Consider the following 15,766-nt stretch of genomic DNA (forward strand, 5'->3'; position numbering starts at 1 on the left):
GCTGTTTTCTGGCAAACAAGGAAACTCAAAGTTCAGGTCTTCGTTTTCCTTCTAGAGCAGCACAGTGCACTGGAACTTTCTGCGATGGTGGAAAAACTCTGTATTTGCACCACCCGGGCTGGTAGCTGCTAGCTACATGTGCCTATTGTGTATTTAAGGTGGGGCAGAAGAACTAACGTTTTTTTTAATATAGTTTAAATTAGATTAAATTTTAATGGGATAGCGCAAGTCTGGAGGAGCCCCTGCAACTCCAGGTGATTACGGCGGCCCAGGTCCTTATAGACGGTGGCCTGGGAAGGGCTCTTGGCACCTGGTATCACATCTGTATGCAGACCTCATGGAGCTGCCTTGGTGCCCGAGGCATACTGTGCACACCGCAAGCGGATTGTCCCTCACTGGCAGCTCCCTGGATAAACAGCCCTTGTCTCTTGTCTCTTTCAAGTCAGGGCCCTCGGTGGAGCAGTTTTCCGTGACTCTGAATTAGGTGAGTCACAGAGCCGGGAAGAGAATTTGTCACGTGCCCATCTAAAATACAGACATCCTTTAGGGTTGGAGCAAATATCTAGAGCCACAGTTCTGAGAATTCTTCCAGCTTCGCCCAAATGATTGGACTGGCAAATTCAAAATCTCTTGTTGATTTCTGATTTCCCCCCGCCAACAATGGAAAGCCTGTCTATATGAAAGGTGGTCATCCAGGCAGAAGGTTTGGTTTTTTTCTTTAGTGACAAAAGATAATTACTGTGGGATTGATCAGGCATCCAGAGTACTGGAGCAAATAAATTGTGCAGTGGCCAGTGCGGGAGGGGCCTGGCTGCTAATGGAAGCGGTGGCTTGGTCATCTCGCTGTAATGTGGCTTGATGGAGCGTGTGCATGGGGCCGCTGTAATGTGCTACTGATACGCAGCCAGCCGATTTCCCCCGTGTGGCCGGGGCTGTGGGCCGCTGGAGCAGAGCGGGGCTGCACAGCAGTAAATGAAGAGGAAAATTGAAGTAATGTTGTATTATACATTTATGATTTCATCTGCTTGACCCAGAGGATGTTTGGCAATGGGGGGTGGAGATAAGATCCCCCACTCAGGCAGATGCCAAGTTCTCATCTTTGTTGCATAGGAGACAGTGTTGACATGTCCAGGAAGACTGGGGTGAGGCCCCAGATTGGGGTGAACTTGACCATTTTTTCGTCCATCCTGTGCCAGGGAGAAAGCAGACACAGCAGCATTGTACTGGTGACCTGAATCAGGGAGGGCCTGGGTGCTCACCACCCTCCACCCCACCTACCCTGAGGGCGTCTCAGCGGTGACACCCAGGCTTGCGATTTGCCGTCACATTGACACTGAAATATGTAAGACCCCAGTGCTGGAGTTAGAATCAGAGGGGTCGTTTTCCACTAGGAAAACCCCTCAGCAGCGATGATTTGGATGTTTGCATATAATCCATTCATCAATATTGTTGAAATAACAGTAAGAAATCTAGTGCTGAAAGATCTGATTTGATAGCAGGTGATTAATTTGGAGGAGACTTGGGCAAACCACCCATGAAATAGATACCGAGGAAGGAGCCAGTGCGTGTGTCCACTTGAGGCACCTGAGTCCCCGTCTCTGTTGTCCTTTCCCCGTCGGGTGCCACAGCTCAGCAGACTCACTGGGGTCTGCTCCCCTGTAGTCGGGGCAAAGCTGCCAGATCACCCTGGCTGGTCTGGGCAGCCAGCTGCCAACCAGGAACCAGGTGCTGGAGAACAAACTCACGGGGAAAGAGCAAGCAGCATGACCCTTTTGGGGTGTAAACAGGTCGACTGACCAGTGAATTATGATGGCAAATTTGGAAAGGCTCTGGCCAAAGCAAAGGAAAGGAGCCACAGCTGGTTTCTGTTGAGAATTGGGGTCTCTGGTGAGAATTAGCGCTGCAGGGGACCTACAAAGGTCCCTACAGATGGCACGGCTCAGGTACCCAGAGGAGAGGGGGTCACCCCCCATGGCATGGCCCTGGGCCAGACGCAGGGCTGGAGAACCGCCTCCTGATGTGCAGTCCAGTAAGCTTCTGTCCCAGGTCTTGACAGATCCTCTGGTCAAGGCAGAAGCTATGACCAATAAGCAGAGAAGTGAGGGAGGGTGAGGCCCATTTCTGAACCTCCAAGCGGCTTCCCCGGTGGCTCGGCGGTAAAGAGTCCACCTGTAATGCAGGAGACGCAGGTCCAATCCCTGGGTCAAAAAGATCTCCTGGAGGAGGGCATGGCAGCCCACTCGGGTATTCTTGCCAGGAGAATCCCGTGGACAGAGGAGCCTGGCGGGCTACAGTCCAGGGGGTCGCAAAGAGTTGCAGACGACTGCAGTGACCCAGCACGCACCCATGAGGCGTCAGAGCACTAAGGACAGGCAGCAGGAAGACCTGTCAACTCTAACTCATGTTGAGGCTCCCAGGCTGGAATTTCATGAATGATCCTGGTCTTCAGCCATCACCTACAGGGTCAGAAAATGCTTGTAACTTGTGAGAAGCTACCTTGAAGGCAGATGATGTGCCCCCAGAGCCTGTGCTTAGGGTATTTAAGTTGCTGTCTAGAGCCATGGGGATACATGTGGAAACCTGTCACTGTGATCCTTATGGCTGGAGGGAGTGGAGACTGTCCTAAACCCACCCATCAGAGCAGCTTTCTACCAGCGTTTTGGTGACAAAGCAACAGAAATAACTCTGACTGCTGTCAGCAGTAAAGGAGATTATTGGAAGGGGCTTGGGCAACACACAGAACTGCCAGGAAGGCTGGGGGACAGGAAGGCACTGAGGAGCTAGGCGGTCAGCCACAGTCCAGCCAAGGGACAGCCCAGGAATGACGCGGTCACGGGGCAGCTGTGGCTCTCAGTGGACCCTGGGTTCTGTGTGCTGCTGAGGCCAGAGCAGATTCTGAACTGCCCTCCTTCTCTGCCCCCCGGCCCCTGGGGCCAACTTCCACTGGCCCAGCCCAGGTTCACAGTCTGTCCCAGCTGCCAGGCTCAGCAAGAGCAGGAGGGAGGCCTTTCAGGACTCAAACACAGAGACGGGGCTTCAGGAGCCAAGCAGCCAAAGACAACCATAGACGTCTGGCTCAGAGGCCAGAACACAAGTCAGGCAGGTGATGGCGGTGGTGGGAGGGTGACCAGGGTGGTATTTTAAGAGCGTGAGATGTAAGAATGTAATTCTACATTAAGCAGAGAGAGACGGAGGGGCTGGCTAGCTGGGAATAGGGTAGCCACGGGTGTCTGATGTTCAGGGTTAGCCCCAGCCTTCTTTGTATCCTGAATCAAGAGGCTAGGACGTGGGGAGGGGCACAGTAAGGGGAAGGGAGCTGAAGTGGCTTCTCCCGGGGGGCTGGTAACAGACCGAAGACCACATGAGCCCCAGAACTTGCCAGGGGTCACCGCTGCACCCACGCACAGCCCAGCAGCGGTTTCCACAGGCACCCCTCAGTTAGCCACCACCCTCGGGGTGCCCGCTGAGATGGGTGCCTGGAAGGACCACGCTTGCTCGGAAATGCCCGGCGAGGCTGTGTGTTGATGCTCATGGTGCACGTTTATAGCCAGGGCCTCCCAGTTCTCCCAGGGCCTTGGGAAGACAAGGTGGCGTCTCCCTGCCTGGACGCGGCCGGGTCCCCGTGTCTCCTGGGCCATATCTCACTGGGCCCACTGTCTCTCCAGAAGCACAGGGTCAACCCTGAGTTTGCCCCCAGACTGTAAACCCCACCCCCGTCACCTGTGCTCTGTCCATGGTGCTGGCGCTGCTGCCTTAGGAGGAGGCATTACAAGAACTTTAATCTCCTACTGTCAATAGCTTTAAGGTAAAGTATATTCAGGGTAAGCTCTGCAAATGTCAGCACCAGGAGCGGGCCCAGGGCCTGGGGCTAACGCATGGCATTTACTCTGCAGGTTCAAGAAAGTGCGTGGGCTTTAGGGGTCTCTCTGCCCAAATAGGGTCTAATCACCAGCAGGCTGATGGTGGTACCCCAGCTGTGGATGAGGGGCGACCCAGGCCCTGGGTAAAGAGCCCCCACTGGAGACAAGTTATTTTGTGGAGGAAAATAACTCACACTGTTCCTCACTCCCACCCACCACGGGCTCCTCCCAGCCAGAGGCAGCCACACTCACTGACATGGTCTTTCTCTCTGTGTTCAAGGCTACCCCAACTTTGTGGCAACCTATGGCCGCGGCTACCCTGGATTTGCTCCTAGCTATGGCTATCAGTTCCCAGGTGAGTGGTATTGTCTCCTGGGGCTTTGGGGACATGGGAGGGGGACTGCATTGGGGGAAGGGGGCGAAGGAGAACTAGCTCATACTTAGGTCCATTCACAGACCAGCCTACAGATGTAACTGGGTCAGAATGCAGTTTCTGATTAACTGAAGTGTTTCACCGGTGCTGGGTCACGGAGAATGACTTGTGGGGGGGAAGAACTGATCGGGAGCCCTCTGTCCACTCCCTCTCCCCTTTCTGAAGCTGCTTCCTCGTTCTCTGTCCCTGGGGAGGGGACTGAACTCTGCACCCAAGATTTCCTGCAGCCCTCTGCCTCCCAGCACCCACATGCCTTGCTGTCTGGACCCCATCTCCCTTCCCCCTCCCCTCCTCCGGCTCTGACATCCTTCTGATGTGAGTGTTGGGTGTGTCTCGGGTTTGGATCTCCTCTCCATCCTGAGTGGTGGTAGGAGGGGTGGTTAGAGCCTCCCTCCCCCTGCGTGGACATCAGAGACTCCAGGCAGGGCCCCTGGTGTTGCCCACTCACATGCCCAGGCTGCCCCAGCTCCCATGTGGCCAGGGAGGCCTGGGACCCTCACCTGAGGGGCCAAGGACCCTGTAGGGATTGGGGGGAGCTGCTGAAGGAAGTGATGTTTTATGGGGCTTGCTTCTCCCTAGAGGGGGCCAGCCAGCCTTTCTCAGACCTGGAGAACAGCAAGAATGTGTTGGAGCTCGGGGTGTTTGTGCCCTAAGGACAGCTGCAGTTCTAGAGAAGATGTTAGGATCAGAGTTCTGTTCCCTTAGGTTCTGTGCTGTGGGAGGAGGCTCTAGAGAGCTGGACTTCCACTCCTGGTTGGTCATCCTGCCAGACCCGGAGGCCTGAGCTGCAGGGAGGCCAGGGGGGCGGGACATGGACCAGGGGGGCGGCGTTCTGAAGGCAGCGGAGATGGGGACTCATGGGGGGTGAGGGCCTCAGTCCCACCTATGCTCGGTCTGAGCTTCAGGAGGGGAGGGGAGTGATGGGGGAGGCAAGTGGGCATTTGGGACCCTGGGAGCCATGCCCTCCAGGTGACAGGTCCTCACCTAGCCACAAAACCCCTTGTCTGGCTGCCCAAGGCCACAGACAGGTCATCCAGTGTCTCGGGGCCTCCCTTTTGTCTTCTGTAAATGATGGGCTTGGGCTGGATGGTGCCTGGGCCTGACTGGAAGGGGAAGGAGGAGGCAAACAGCAGATCCCAGAGCAGAGGTTCAGGTGGCAGGAGTGAGTGGGGGACTTCCCCTCAAGCCTGTCCCCCTGGCGGGGTGGTCTCCCCATCGGGGCAGGGCCCTCGGCAGGAGTCCCCGGCTGCCCCAAGGTTGACCTCCCCACCCCTGCTCATCTGCACGTCGCAGCTCTCGTGGCCACGGGCCTCTCGAGCAGGACGCAAGGCATCCCAAGCCAGGAAGCCGGGCACAGTCTGCACCTCCCCGGGATTTCCCCCTACAGATGGGGACCCTGAAGCCTGGAGACGTAGAAACCCTGTTCAGGGGGCTCGCCACCAGCAAGGGTCAGGGCTCGGACTGGGACCCGGGTAGCCTGGGTCGTAACTATCATACTTCATCCTCTTTCTAGCATCCATCTGTCCAGTACAATCAATCACACCAGCCACGTGAAGCATCTAAAATTTAAATTAAGTAAAATGAAAATTCAGTTCATCAACCACACTAACCACATTTCATTTACTCAGCAGGCTAGTAACTACTGTCTGTGCAGAATACAGAGCATCTAATGGGTGGGACGTTGCTGTTCTTTCTCAGCCTAACGATGGGCAGAGGCAGGTGTTTCTTAACACCAACTGCCTCCTCTCCACCTGAGCGGGCCCTCTCGGTGAAGCCCCCTTTCATCTGCCGATGTCCTTGCTCTGCCTATTTGACCTGGGCTTGCCGCACACCCTTCTGGCCTCACAGTTGGTGTTAACAAACGCCTGCCTCTGCCCACCGTTAGGCTTCTATGAAAATAGAAAAGAGATGCGCCCATCAAGAGGGCTAGCCGCTTCAGATAGTGATTAGAGTGGGGAGCAGTTCTCTTCCAGAAAGACTGAGTGACGATCCACCCCTGGGGACGCGGCTCCTTCCTCCCAAGCCCAGATGTACGCTGTGTGGTCCTGCCCCTGCCCTCGTGGATTGGCGTGGGGGCTGGAATTCTTAAGATCCTGATCATTTCCTCTGCCATTTCCTCCCATTTCCTCTCTTTTTTCCCCTCTCTGATTTCAGTTCAGTCTGTTAATTTCTGTTCTTTTTTCACTTTGCAGACTGTTGCCAGCTTCACAAGACACAGTTTTTATCAGCTAGCTCTTAAGAGAGGCGTGACAGATTGGGGTTTGCTCCGTTGCTAGAGAGAGAGCAGGGTCCCGGCCAGGGCCACCCCGGCTGCCACCAGTGCCCGTGACACTGTCCGAGCTGCCTGTTTGCACAAACGTTCTTTTTCTCACTTGTAATTCTTGGGAAGGACTCCCGTCCCCAGTGCTTCACGCAGTTCTTAAAGTCAGCTTTGTCCCCCAGTCCCCTCCCAGTTTGCTTTTTGTCCGCACTGGGAGTCCCTCCCCACTGAGGCCACTCGTCACCCTCCCAGTGCAGCAGGCCAGAGGGGAGCTTCTCACGAGCTGTGTGGCGCTTCCTCACGGGAGTCTAGGGAGAAGGCATCAGCTTGCTTTAAACAGTTACCAGATAGGCTTATTGGGGCGTTTCATGGATGGGCTGTTCAGTGCTGGCCCACAGAGGTGGAGGATATGTGACTTGTCCGCTACATCCACAGTTCCAGAAGTGAACACACACGCACACAGATTGTTCTGTAAATCCTAACGTGAACAATGTAATCTGGAAGAAAATTTGTATCAGCATTATCTGGATGTCTTTGTCTTTTGGAGCCAGCCTCTCTGGTTGTTGCTATAATAATGCACACTCATCTCTGGGAAAGGGGCCATGGAGGCACCGTGGTGCTGCCTCACCTTAGGCCCTGTGGGCACCGTCCACCTGGGCCCTCTTCCCCAGCACCTCTGCCCCCACCTGGCTGTCCATTGGCCTTGCACTCCCTGCTGGCCTCAAGGGCCTCCTAGCCCACTGGGGTCAGAGGGGATGAGTATAGAGGGCTCATCCTGATCAAGTCAGGACTCCAGAGGGCTTCCTTTCCCCATGATCGTGATCCATCCACTTCCCCACTCATGGATTAATGAGCTACGGCTCAGTTGGCCCCTCAGGAATCACCCTTTGTTTGCCCTCAGGGTTTATGAAAAGGGACCTGCATGCTTCCATCAGATGCATTTGATGTGAGCGCATCCAACTGTCTGAATGTCAGTGTCTCTGGTGGCTCAGTGGTAAAGAACCCACCTGCCAATGCAGGAGACATGGGTTCGACCCCTGGTTTGGGAAGTTCCCCTGGAGAAGGCAATGGCAGCCCACTCCAGTACTCTTGCCTGGAGAATCCCATGGACAGAGGAGCCTGGCAGGCTCCATAAGGCCACAAATAGTCAGACACAACTTAGCGACAAGCATGCACACACATCCTTTAGACTCAACGTGTGCAGTTTGGCTCATCTCATTAAAGATGCCTGATGTCGTCATTGGTTAGTTTCCTTTTATTTTTCCCACAGACTTTTTCATAGATGCTATTTTTTAAAGTCTGTATGGCTTTTTTTCCTGTTTGTTTTGTTCTGCTGTGAATTGCTTTGCTTTGGTGAACTTGTGCTAGTATACTTACCTCACAGACGTTCTAGCCATTGTGAATCTTCTTCATCTCCGTAAATAGTTCATCTGTGCTTCTCCCTAATGACATTTTATTTTTACCCCTGTAAGCAACTGAGGTAGAAAAATAAAACGTTTGCCATGGACTTGCTGTGTACAGCCGTGTCTCAGCCTCACAGCGCCCTGTTCTCACTCCAGGGGAGGTGAATGCACTAAATAACTGGCACCAGTGACAGCCTGGTGTGGCCTCTGAAAGCACATGCACTTGCCCTGACGGTCTCTGCCCCCAGCCCTCTCTGCTTCCTCTCGTCTCCTGCGCTTGCTTGAGATGGCCCTCTCCTTGAGTCATGGAGGAGCATTGGCTTGCAGCAGCTGCGTGGTCTGCCTGCCACCCCCCCCCTCCTTCCTTCCTCTCCCTTCGCCCCCACCCCCAAGTGAAAACACCGCTGAACATCTGGAGCCCCTGCCATCTGTACACCAGTTGTGTGTGAGCCCACACACGCGCTCTGCACACCAGCCAACATGTGGCTTGCATGTGGCTTGCTTTCCAAGTTCCCCTATACCGTGCAGATCCGAGGAGGCACCTGTGTTGCTGGATGTAAAACTAGATCTCATTTCCAGGTCCCACTTGCCACGTAGTAGCCATGTGACCTTGAGCAAGTGACCTAGTGCTCTGAGCCCTTGAGATTGTAACAGTGCCTAGGTGGTTAGAATTAAGTGGGATGTTGTGTATATGCGAACGCTGAAAGTTTAGAAATAGTGGGCGTTACTGTTCTTGTTTTGTCCCTCTCCAGAATGGTTTTCGCTTCCTCATCACCCCCAATGAAGCTGCCTGCTGGGGATCTACTTAGTGAAAGGAATGATTGGGAATCCCCAGGAGACTTACTGGGACTCCCTGCCTCAGCCTTCCTCATCCCTCCCTCCCCATTTACTGACCACCAGGCACTGGATTAGGTACCAAACATCTAGACATGAATAAAGCTCCCTCTCAGGATGCTCACGGTCCAGCTGAGGGAGAGAGAACCAGTGATCAAACCCATTGGGCATCCTGGGACAGGTGCTTAGCTAGAGAGAGGGAGTCTTTTTCTGCTACGAGAGGACAAAGACAGGCTGCTAGTCCTGCCTGCAGTGGCACCAGAACTGGGTCTTACCAAGTGAAATAAAATGAGATGGTTAAAGAAAAGAAGAGATTACCCCCAGGCAGAGAAATAACTTGCTTAGACACTGAATCAAGTATTTTTTTAAAAAGAAAATAATATAATAATGGCCTTGACAAAATAAAAATTTGTTTTTTCTTTCCAATGTGAAAGAAACCTGGATGTCGCTCTGCAGTATCAGGGATCTGAGTTTCCTTCATCTTTGTGTTCTTTTCTCTTCAACACAAGACTCCATCTCATAGTCTGAGGAGGCTGCTCAAGCTCCAGCCATTACATACTCATCCCAGAAGAACACATCTCTTCCCTTTAATCACACTTCTTAGAAGTCATGTGTGGCACTCTGCTTAGATCCCATTGGTCAGGCCTTAGTCATATGGCCAGACTGAGCTGCTGAGGAACCTCAGAAATGTCTGTCTTCCTGGTAGCTATGTAACTGCTAAAAACAGGATTCTGGTATTAAGGAAGACGTGTGAAATAGATATTAGGGGACACTTAGCAATCTCTGCCACAAACCTGAGTGAGGATGTGGTGCAGGTCCCAGGGATTAAGAGCAGTTCAGTGTATGGGGTGCTTACAAGAGCATCTTGGAGTGGGGGTAGGGGAGAGACAGAGTTAGAGAGGGAGGCAGGGCTGAGTGTTGTCAGGTTCCGGAATTCACAAACTTGATCCCCAAAACACATGAAAAGCCCTTAGTGACTCTTAAGTTGAGGAATGATGTGATCAGATCTCCAAAGCGAGTCAGAAGTGGTTTGCAGGGGTAGAGGGGGCAGTGAGGAGCGTGTGCAGGTGCGTTAGGAGGCTGCCCCGCTCTTTCTGCACTGCCCCACCTCCTTTCTGAGCTCTATTCCTCTCCCCAGCCTCAGGTTGGCTGTGGCCCTCTGGGGGTCTTTCTGCTCTCCCGGGGATAGCACGGCTTCATTCGGCCCCAACCACCAGAAAGCGTCTCAGCCACAGTCTTGGCTACTGGAGTGGCCTCAGACTCGGGTCCCTTGGGACAGTCAGGGGGGTCAGGCCAGCACCCCAGGCTCCATGCTCACACCTCCCTCCTCGGGCGATGGTCTGGGGACAGCCAGGTGCGACAGGTCCCAGGTGGGGAGACCCTGGGATTCTGGTTCTGAAAGTGCCGGTTTGCGCTTCTGTCTCCTCAGCGATGAACATTGGTTTCATCCCAGGTGCTGATGTTGACTGATGAGGACTGGCTTCCTGCAGCACTGGCCTGAGAAGAATCACGAGGCCAGGTCTTAGCTCAGCAGAAAGGGGGCTGTGGTTGATTAGCAGTGCCTGCATGGTGGCCGGATCTGGGGGTCATGCCTGCTCACTGCATATTTTGCCTCGCTTATTCCAGACTAATGACGGATGGTTCTCAGACGCTGGTTGATGGTTTTTTCTGAAAAATGGTCATTCTGAAAGATGGTCATTCTGTTCCACATGGAGGGTGTGGGTCTCAGGGCAGGGGCCGTGGCTCACGTTGATGCTGTTTCCTCTGGGGGAGAATCTGCTATAGTGCATCTTTGGCCAAGGCTCTGCAATGGACACTTGGGTCAGATTGTCTGGTCTTTGAGCAAAGACCAAGGCTTAGGGGTCTGTCTTATCCTGAGCTGAGGGCCGTGGCTTGAATGTGGAAAACAGAGGGAAGACAGCAGAAGATCTCTTAAGCCAGATGACCAGGGAAAGCAGCCTTGGCCATAGGAAAGGGGCTGCTTCCGCAACCAGCTTCCACCCAACCTGTCAGTTCTTTCCAGTTTACAAGATGTGAGAAGTGTTCAGAAACGCTGGCAGCTGCCCTGCCAAAGGCCTGGGGTCCTGCCTAGATGGGTCCCCTGGGCCTCAGGGAGTGACTCCAGGGACCTCTCGTCCACCCCTCCTCCAGCCCAGCAGGTGGCCGGCCGAGACCCTCATGCTCAGCGCCTGATCAGGAGACCGGCGCTTGCACTCCCACCAGAAACCTTCTGTTTTCTCTGCTCAGGTTCTTGGAGAGAAAGGAGCAAGCCTCCCTCCCAGCCTCTGTGACTTCGGGGAGGTGATTGTGGGGCCACTGTGGTGGAATCGTAGGACCAGTGGCTAGGCATGCCCCCTCACTTGGGCATCAGTTTAAAGTAAGGATTTTCCTCCTACTTAAGTTTGTAACGAGTCCCTTCCTCAAGGCCCCAGAACTGCCCTCGAGGGGGGCTCTGGCAGACCATGTGGTGCTAGGGCCTCAGCTCTGCCTGTACTGCCTGGCTTGGTGCTCCTGGGTGGCTTCAGATCGGAGCCCTGTCAGTGAGCAATGGCTGGGCCTCACTGGAGGGGACCTCTTCTAGAAATGCCAAAATGGGCATTGGCTTCCCAGGTCCATTGACAGAGACCGGGGGCCCACAGCCCGGGGTTTCAGCGCTGTGACTAGAGACGCTCCCTTGGTAGGGTATGACCCTCCCAACCCAGCATCTGTTCCATCACCAGCCTTGAATCTGCACCGCCCTCCAGCCCCACCTTCATCTCTATCATTGCCCCTTCACAGACAGGACCCGCAGGCAGGCTCGAACTTGCAAGCCAGCCCTTCCTGTGGTCCGCCCACTCCCATGCTGCCTGCCCCGTGGGGACTGGGGGGCTTATCCCCTCATTTGGGTATTAAGTCCAGGTCAGTCAGGACAGCGCGACTGCTGCTTTGGAAGAAGATAGGGAAGTCGAGTTCAGCAGCACATCCCGATCCTGGCGTGAGCTGCGGGTGGGCCACCCTCCCGCGCATCCACCTGTGCGTGGAGAATTAGAAGCGGAGGCTCTTCCCCAGTGAGGAAAGCAGAGCGTGGTGCCTAACCGGCACTTAATAAGCATTTGTGGACATCAGCTGGAGCAGTCTGAATCGATAGGGATTGTGGGTTTCACTTCTGATCAGCTTTCTGCACCTCTTGAAACTCTGCATCAGTGAAAGGAAATGTGATTCGGGGTGCCGGGGCCAGAGCACCCTGTTCTCCAAAGGGGAGTCAGTGGACCAAGTTCTTGCCCCTGGCTTGCTGGGAGAGGCCAGCCACCTCTGGGCCTTGATTTCCTCATCTGTCCAGCGGGGTTACTGACCCCTGTCCTATCCCCTTCCTCAGGCTGTTGAGAGGGTCTCTGGCAGGGCATGCTCTCCTGCTTTGGAAGGGGGCGTGGCCCGGCCAATCCCGCGCAGGCAGCCGTGGGGGTGGCAGTGGGCGTGGCTTCATGCCATTCTCCGTGGCTGAGAATGTGGTCCCGTGTGGAGCCCCCCAGACCCGGTCTCCCCCAGCACTATCCTCATGCCCCTCTCACTCCTTCGAGAGCCCTGTACCACCAGGCTCACAGAGCCCCCAGTAAGCCTGCCAGCAGGAACATAATCACCTTTCTTCAAGCCCTTCAGTTTTCATTTCTATCAGCAAAAGCAAATGAAAGACTGCAGCTTAAAAAACCCAAAACAACAGCAACAACAAATTACAGAGTGTGAGATCGTGGGCAGACGGCAGTGCCAGGCCTAAGGGGTGGGCAGCTCGAGCCTCCAGGACAGCCAAGAAGAAGCCCGAAGGCCAGGGTGGGCGTTGTCCCCTTCCCCAGCCTGAAAAGGCAGCGCGGAGTCCTGCCTGGAGACCTTTGCCCTGAGTCCGGTCCGCTTGGATCCCCTGCTCCTGAGAAACGGCAACCAGTGGTGTCACCACCCGTGCTCCTGCGCCTTCAGCTGGGGGTGGGACAGCACTAGACCCTGCCATCAGGACCCACTCTGGGCATTAGGAAGGGGTCCTAAGCCCAGGGAGGAAGTCAGAGTCTGCAGAGGTGTCACAGAGGGGTATCCCTCTGTGGTCTGAGTGGGCAGGGCGCAGGAGGAGTAATAACTGACTGCCTAGAAAGCTGTCAGGAAGGGGTACCATCTGGATGGGTTTTCAGTACAAGTAGAAGCTTGCCAGGCAGGAGATGAAGGAAGGGTATTCCACATCAAGGGGTCGGCACAGTGTAAGGGCACAAAAGCATTGCACGTCTTCCCTCCCTGCCTCCATTGGGCAGATGCTGTCCCATCATCTGGGCCAGAACAGCCAGACAACCAGCCTTGGCATTGGAAACCTGATGTTGCTTCTTCCCAGATGCAGCAGCTCACAGGCAGACACTTTGTGCACCAGAAAGGCTGCCCCCATGCTTCCCTTTGGCTGGTCCCTTTCGGGGTGTCTGTGGGTAGCACTGAGCTGGCCCAGTGGGCCCTGGGTTCTGGCTGCCCTGGGGTTGGCTTCCTGTGAGCTGGAGGGGGTCACCCAGATGCGGTCTCTGAGACAGGGACAGGAGTCAGGGGTGCTGACACCCACAGAGGCCCTGCTGCCCGGCTCTGAGTCTGAGGAGGTATTTTCTGGCCCCGGGGCACCCCGGTTTTGCAGGGAAGGGCATGGGGCCTGTCCTGTGGCTCTCTAAGGAGCAGCTTTAGGGCCTATCCATGCTTCTTTGTCTGCACCGGGGGCACCAGCCTTGAGCATGTCAGGATTCAGGTGAGGCTCAGGGCAGGAAGCACCGTCTTCTCCTCCCCGCCCCCTCCTGTTGGTTCCCCTCTTCTCCCCATCCATCCTTTTACTGGTTCAGCACAGTCACCAGCAGCTGCTGTACCACGGCCCCGCCCTAGATGCTGGAGATAGTGATGAGCAGAGACACCGCCCTGCTGGGTACGGCATGTGCTGGGGACAGAGGAACGAGCTGGGAGAACCCCCAGAGGCTGCCCTAGCTGATCCCTTCCTAGAGGAGCCTGGGGGCACTGGACAAGTCCAGGCGGCAGGATCGCCAGTCCAGCTGGCGAGCGCAAGCTGCAGGGCTCCGGGGTCCTTGTCCCCGTCCCAGGGCTGCGACCAGCCCAGCCAGGCCCTCCCTGGGGCCCTGCAAGCCCTCCTGCCGCCACATTACCCACCCAAATTAGAGCTTGTACTTCAGATGAGAGTATCCTTATCACTCACAAGCAAAGTATAAATATGATCTATTAAAGCCCTTCAGATGTGAAATGTCATGTAAATTAAGAGGATTTTAGAATAGGAAGGCTACGCTACTGTTATCACCGTGGGCAATAATAATAAAAATAGGAACAGAAGTTATTCCACTTACTGAGAGCTCAGCCAGTGACAGATAACGGGCCACTGGTGCCGCCCTTCCACCGAACTTCTCAGCAGCCCCTCGAGGAGGTGGTTAACCGCGCCTGCAGAGGAGCAGAGTGCGGCTGAGCAGAAAGTGACAGAAGTCGTCTCGATGGCACAGGAGTGAGCCTGGGAGGTGGGGTTTTTGCCACCTCGCTTTTAACCACGTTGTGCACGGTTTCCTTTAACTTCTCCGGACCTGAGTCCTTCACTGAGTAACGTCTTCCGGGAGGGCAGGGTGTCACAGGGAGAGCTTCTTGGCCATGGAAAACGCCCCAGGTGTTATTCTCATCAGCAGGGTCGTGATCACATTCTCAGTGTCTCATCGACTTTTAAAGGTCAGGAGACAAAGGCACAGAGAAGGTTCTGTCTGCACTTTACCCTTTCACCCAGGGCTGCCATGCGGTGGCAGGATCTGCAGGCTGGTCAAATTTGTAACGATTTTTCTTTATGCTGTGCTGTGCTTAGTCCATCAGTTGTGTCCAACTCTTTGCGACCTCATGGCCTGTTGCCAGCCAGACTCCTCTGTCCATGGGGATTCTCCAGGCAAGAGTGCTGGAGCAGGTAGCCTTTCCCTCCTCCAGGGGATCTTCCAACCCAGGGAGCGAACCCAGGCCTCCCTGGGAACCCAGCGAACACTACAGGCAGATTCTTTACCCATTGAGCCACCAGGGGAGCCCAAGAATAGTGGAGTGGGTAGGCTGTCCCTTCTCCAGGGGATCTTCCTGACGCAGGAATCAAATCGGGGTCTCCTGAGCTGCAGGCAGATTCTTTACCAGCTGACTTACCAGTTTCTGTCCAGGTTGGTAAATAGTGGCTGCCTGGAGCCCCCAGAATGCCTCCCACTGCCTCCACCTTGGGATCTCCCCCACGAAGCCCAGACCATCCGGTGGGCCACCAATTCAACACCTGAAACAGCCCATCTCAGGAGTCAGGAAGTGAAGGAGTCTGCGTTTACAGGGGAGGGAGCTTGAGGTCAGAGCTGTTACTTTACTCACAGATGGTGGGCCGAATGTGGGAGCCTGGGGTCTTTCAGCAGAAAGTCTTGGGGTGCTCAAGACTCAAGCGTCTGCTGTCCTGGTTCACAGAAGTGGGTGCTGTAGGGCTGGCATTTGTAATTGTGCAGAGGTCCTGCAAGAGTCCATGAAGAGTGCAGCTGGGGAAAATAGGCAAGAGAGGAGCCCCCGGGGAGCTCAGGCATTTAGATTTAAGTGGCTTAGGGAGAGACCCAGCAGGGAGGACCTTGTCAACTCCTAACCTGCAATTGGACCGCTGAACTTTGAGGAGAAGGGCGAGAAGTCACCTGCACAGTGAACTCTAGAAGGACTAGTGGTCAGGCGAGTGGCTTGTCCTGACATATCCGTGGTAGTTGTGCCAGTGACTCAAAAGCAGAAATGACAGTTTTATGAGGAGTGAGCGGAGGGGTAGGAGAGGGAAGGAGAAACTCGCAAGACAGTTTGCTGATGTCTCCTTAGAAACTAAGGGTGAGATGCCTTCCCTTTGAAGGTCTTGGTCTTGGTCTCAGACAGGATGATGTTTGTCCTGTGGGCAAGTGAGCATCCCTGGATTTTCTGGGACCGCAGACTGCTGGCCCGGGGCAGCGAG

General features: G+C 54.9%; 1 protein-coding gene across 8 annotated transcripts in view; it reads left to right on the top strand.

Annotated features, from left to right (window-relative positions):
* MSI2 (musashi RNA binding protein 2) overlaps nt 1-15,766 on the top strand; it is a 399,485-nt gene that overhangs the window by 348,094 nt on the left and 35,625 nt on the right. For 7 of the 8 annotated variants that reach the window (XR_006341155.1, XM_043902746.1, XM_043902743.1 and 4 more), the window contains exon 10: nt 4,141-4,215. Coding sequence is in view for 7 of the 8 variants with exons in the window: in XM_043902746.1 (XP_043758681.1) it covers nt 4,141-4,215 (75 nt within the window). In the remaining variant the exon portion in view is untranslated. Of the gene's footprint in view, nt 1-4,140; nt 4,216-6,485; nt 14,728-15,766 lie in introns of those variants that run through there. The other variant, XM_043902749.1, reaches the window with a different exon arrangement.

Source organism: Cervus elaphus, chromosome 5, assembly GCF_910594005.1.
Source record: "Cervus elaphus chromosome 5, mCerEla1.1, whole genome shotgun sequence".
Taxonomy (NCBI): domain Eukaryota; kingdom Metazoa; phylum Chordata; class Mammalia; order Artiodactyla; family Cervidae; genus Cervus; species Cervus elaphus.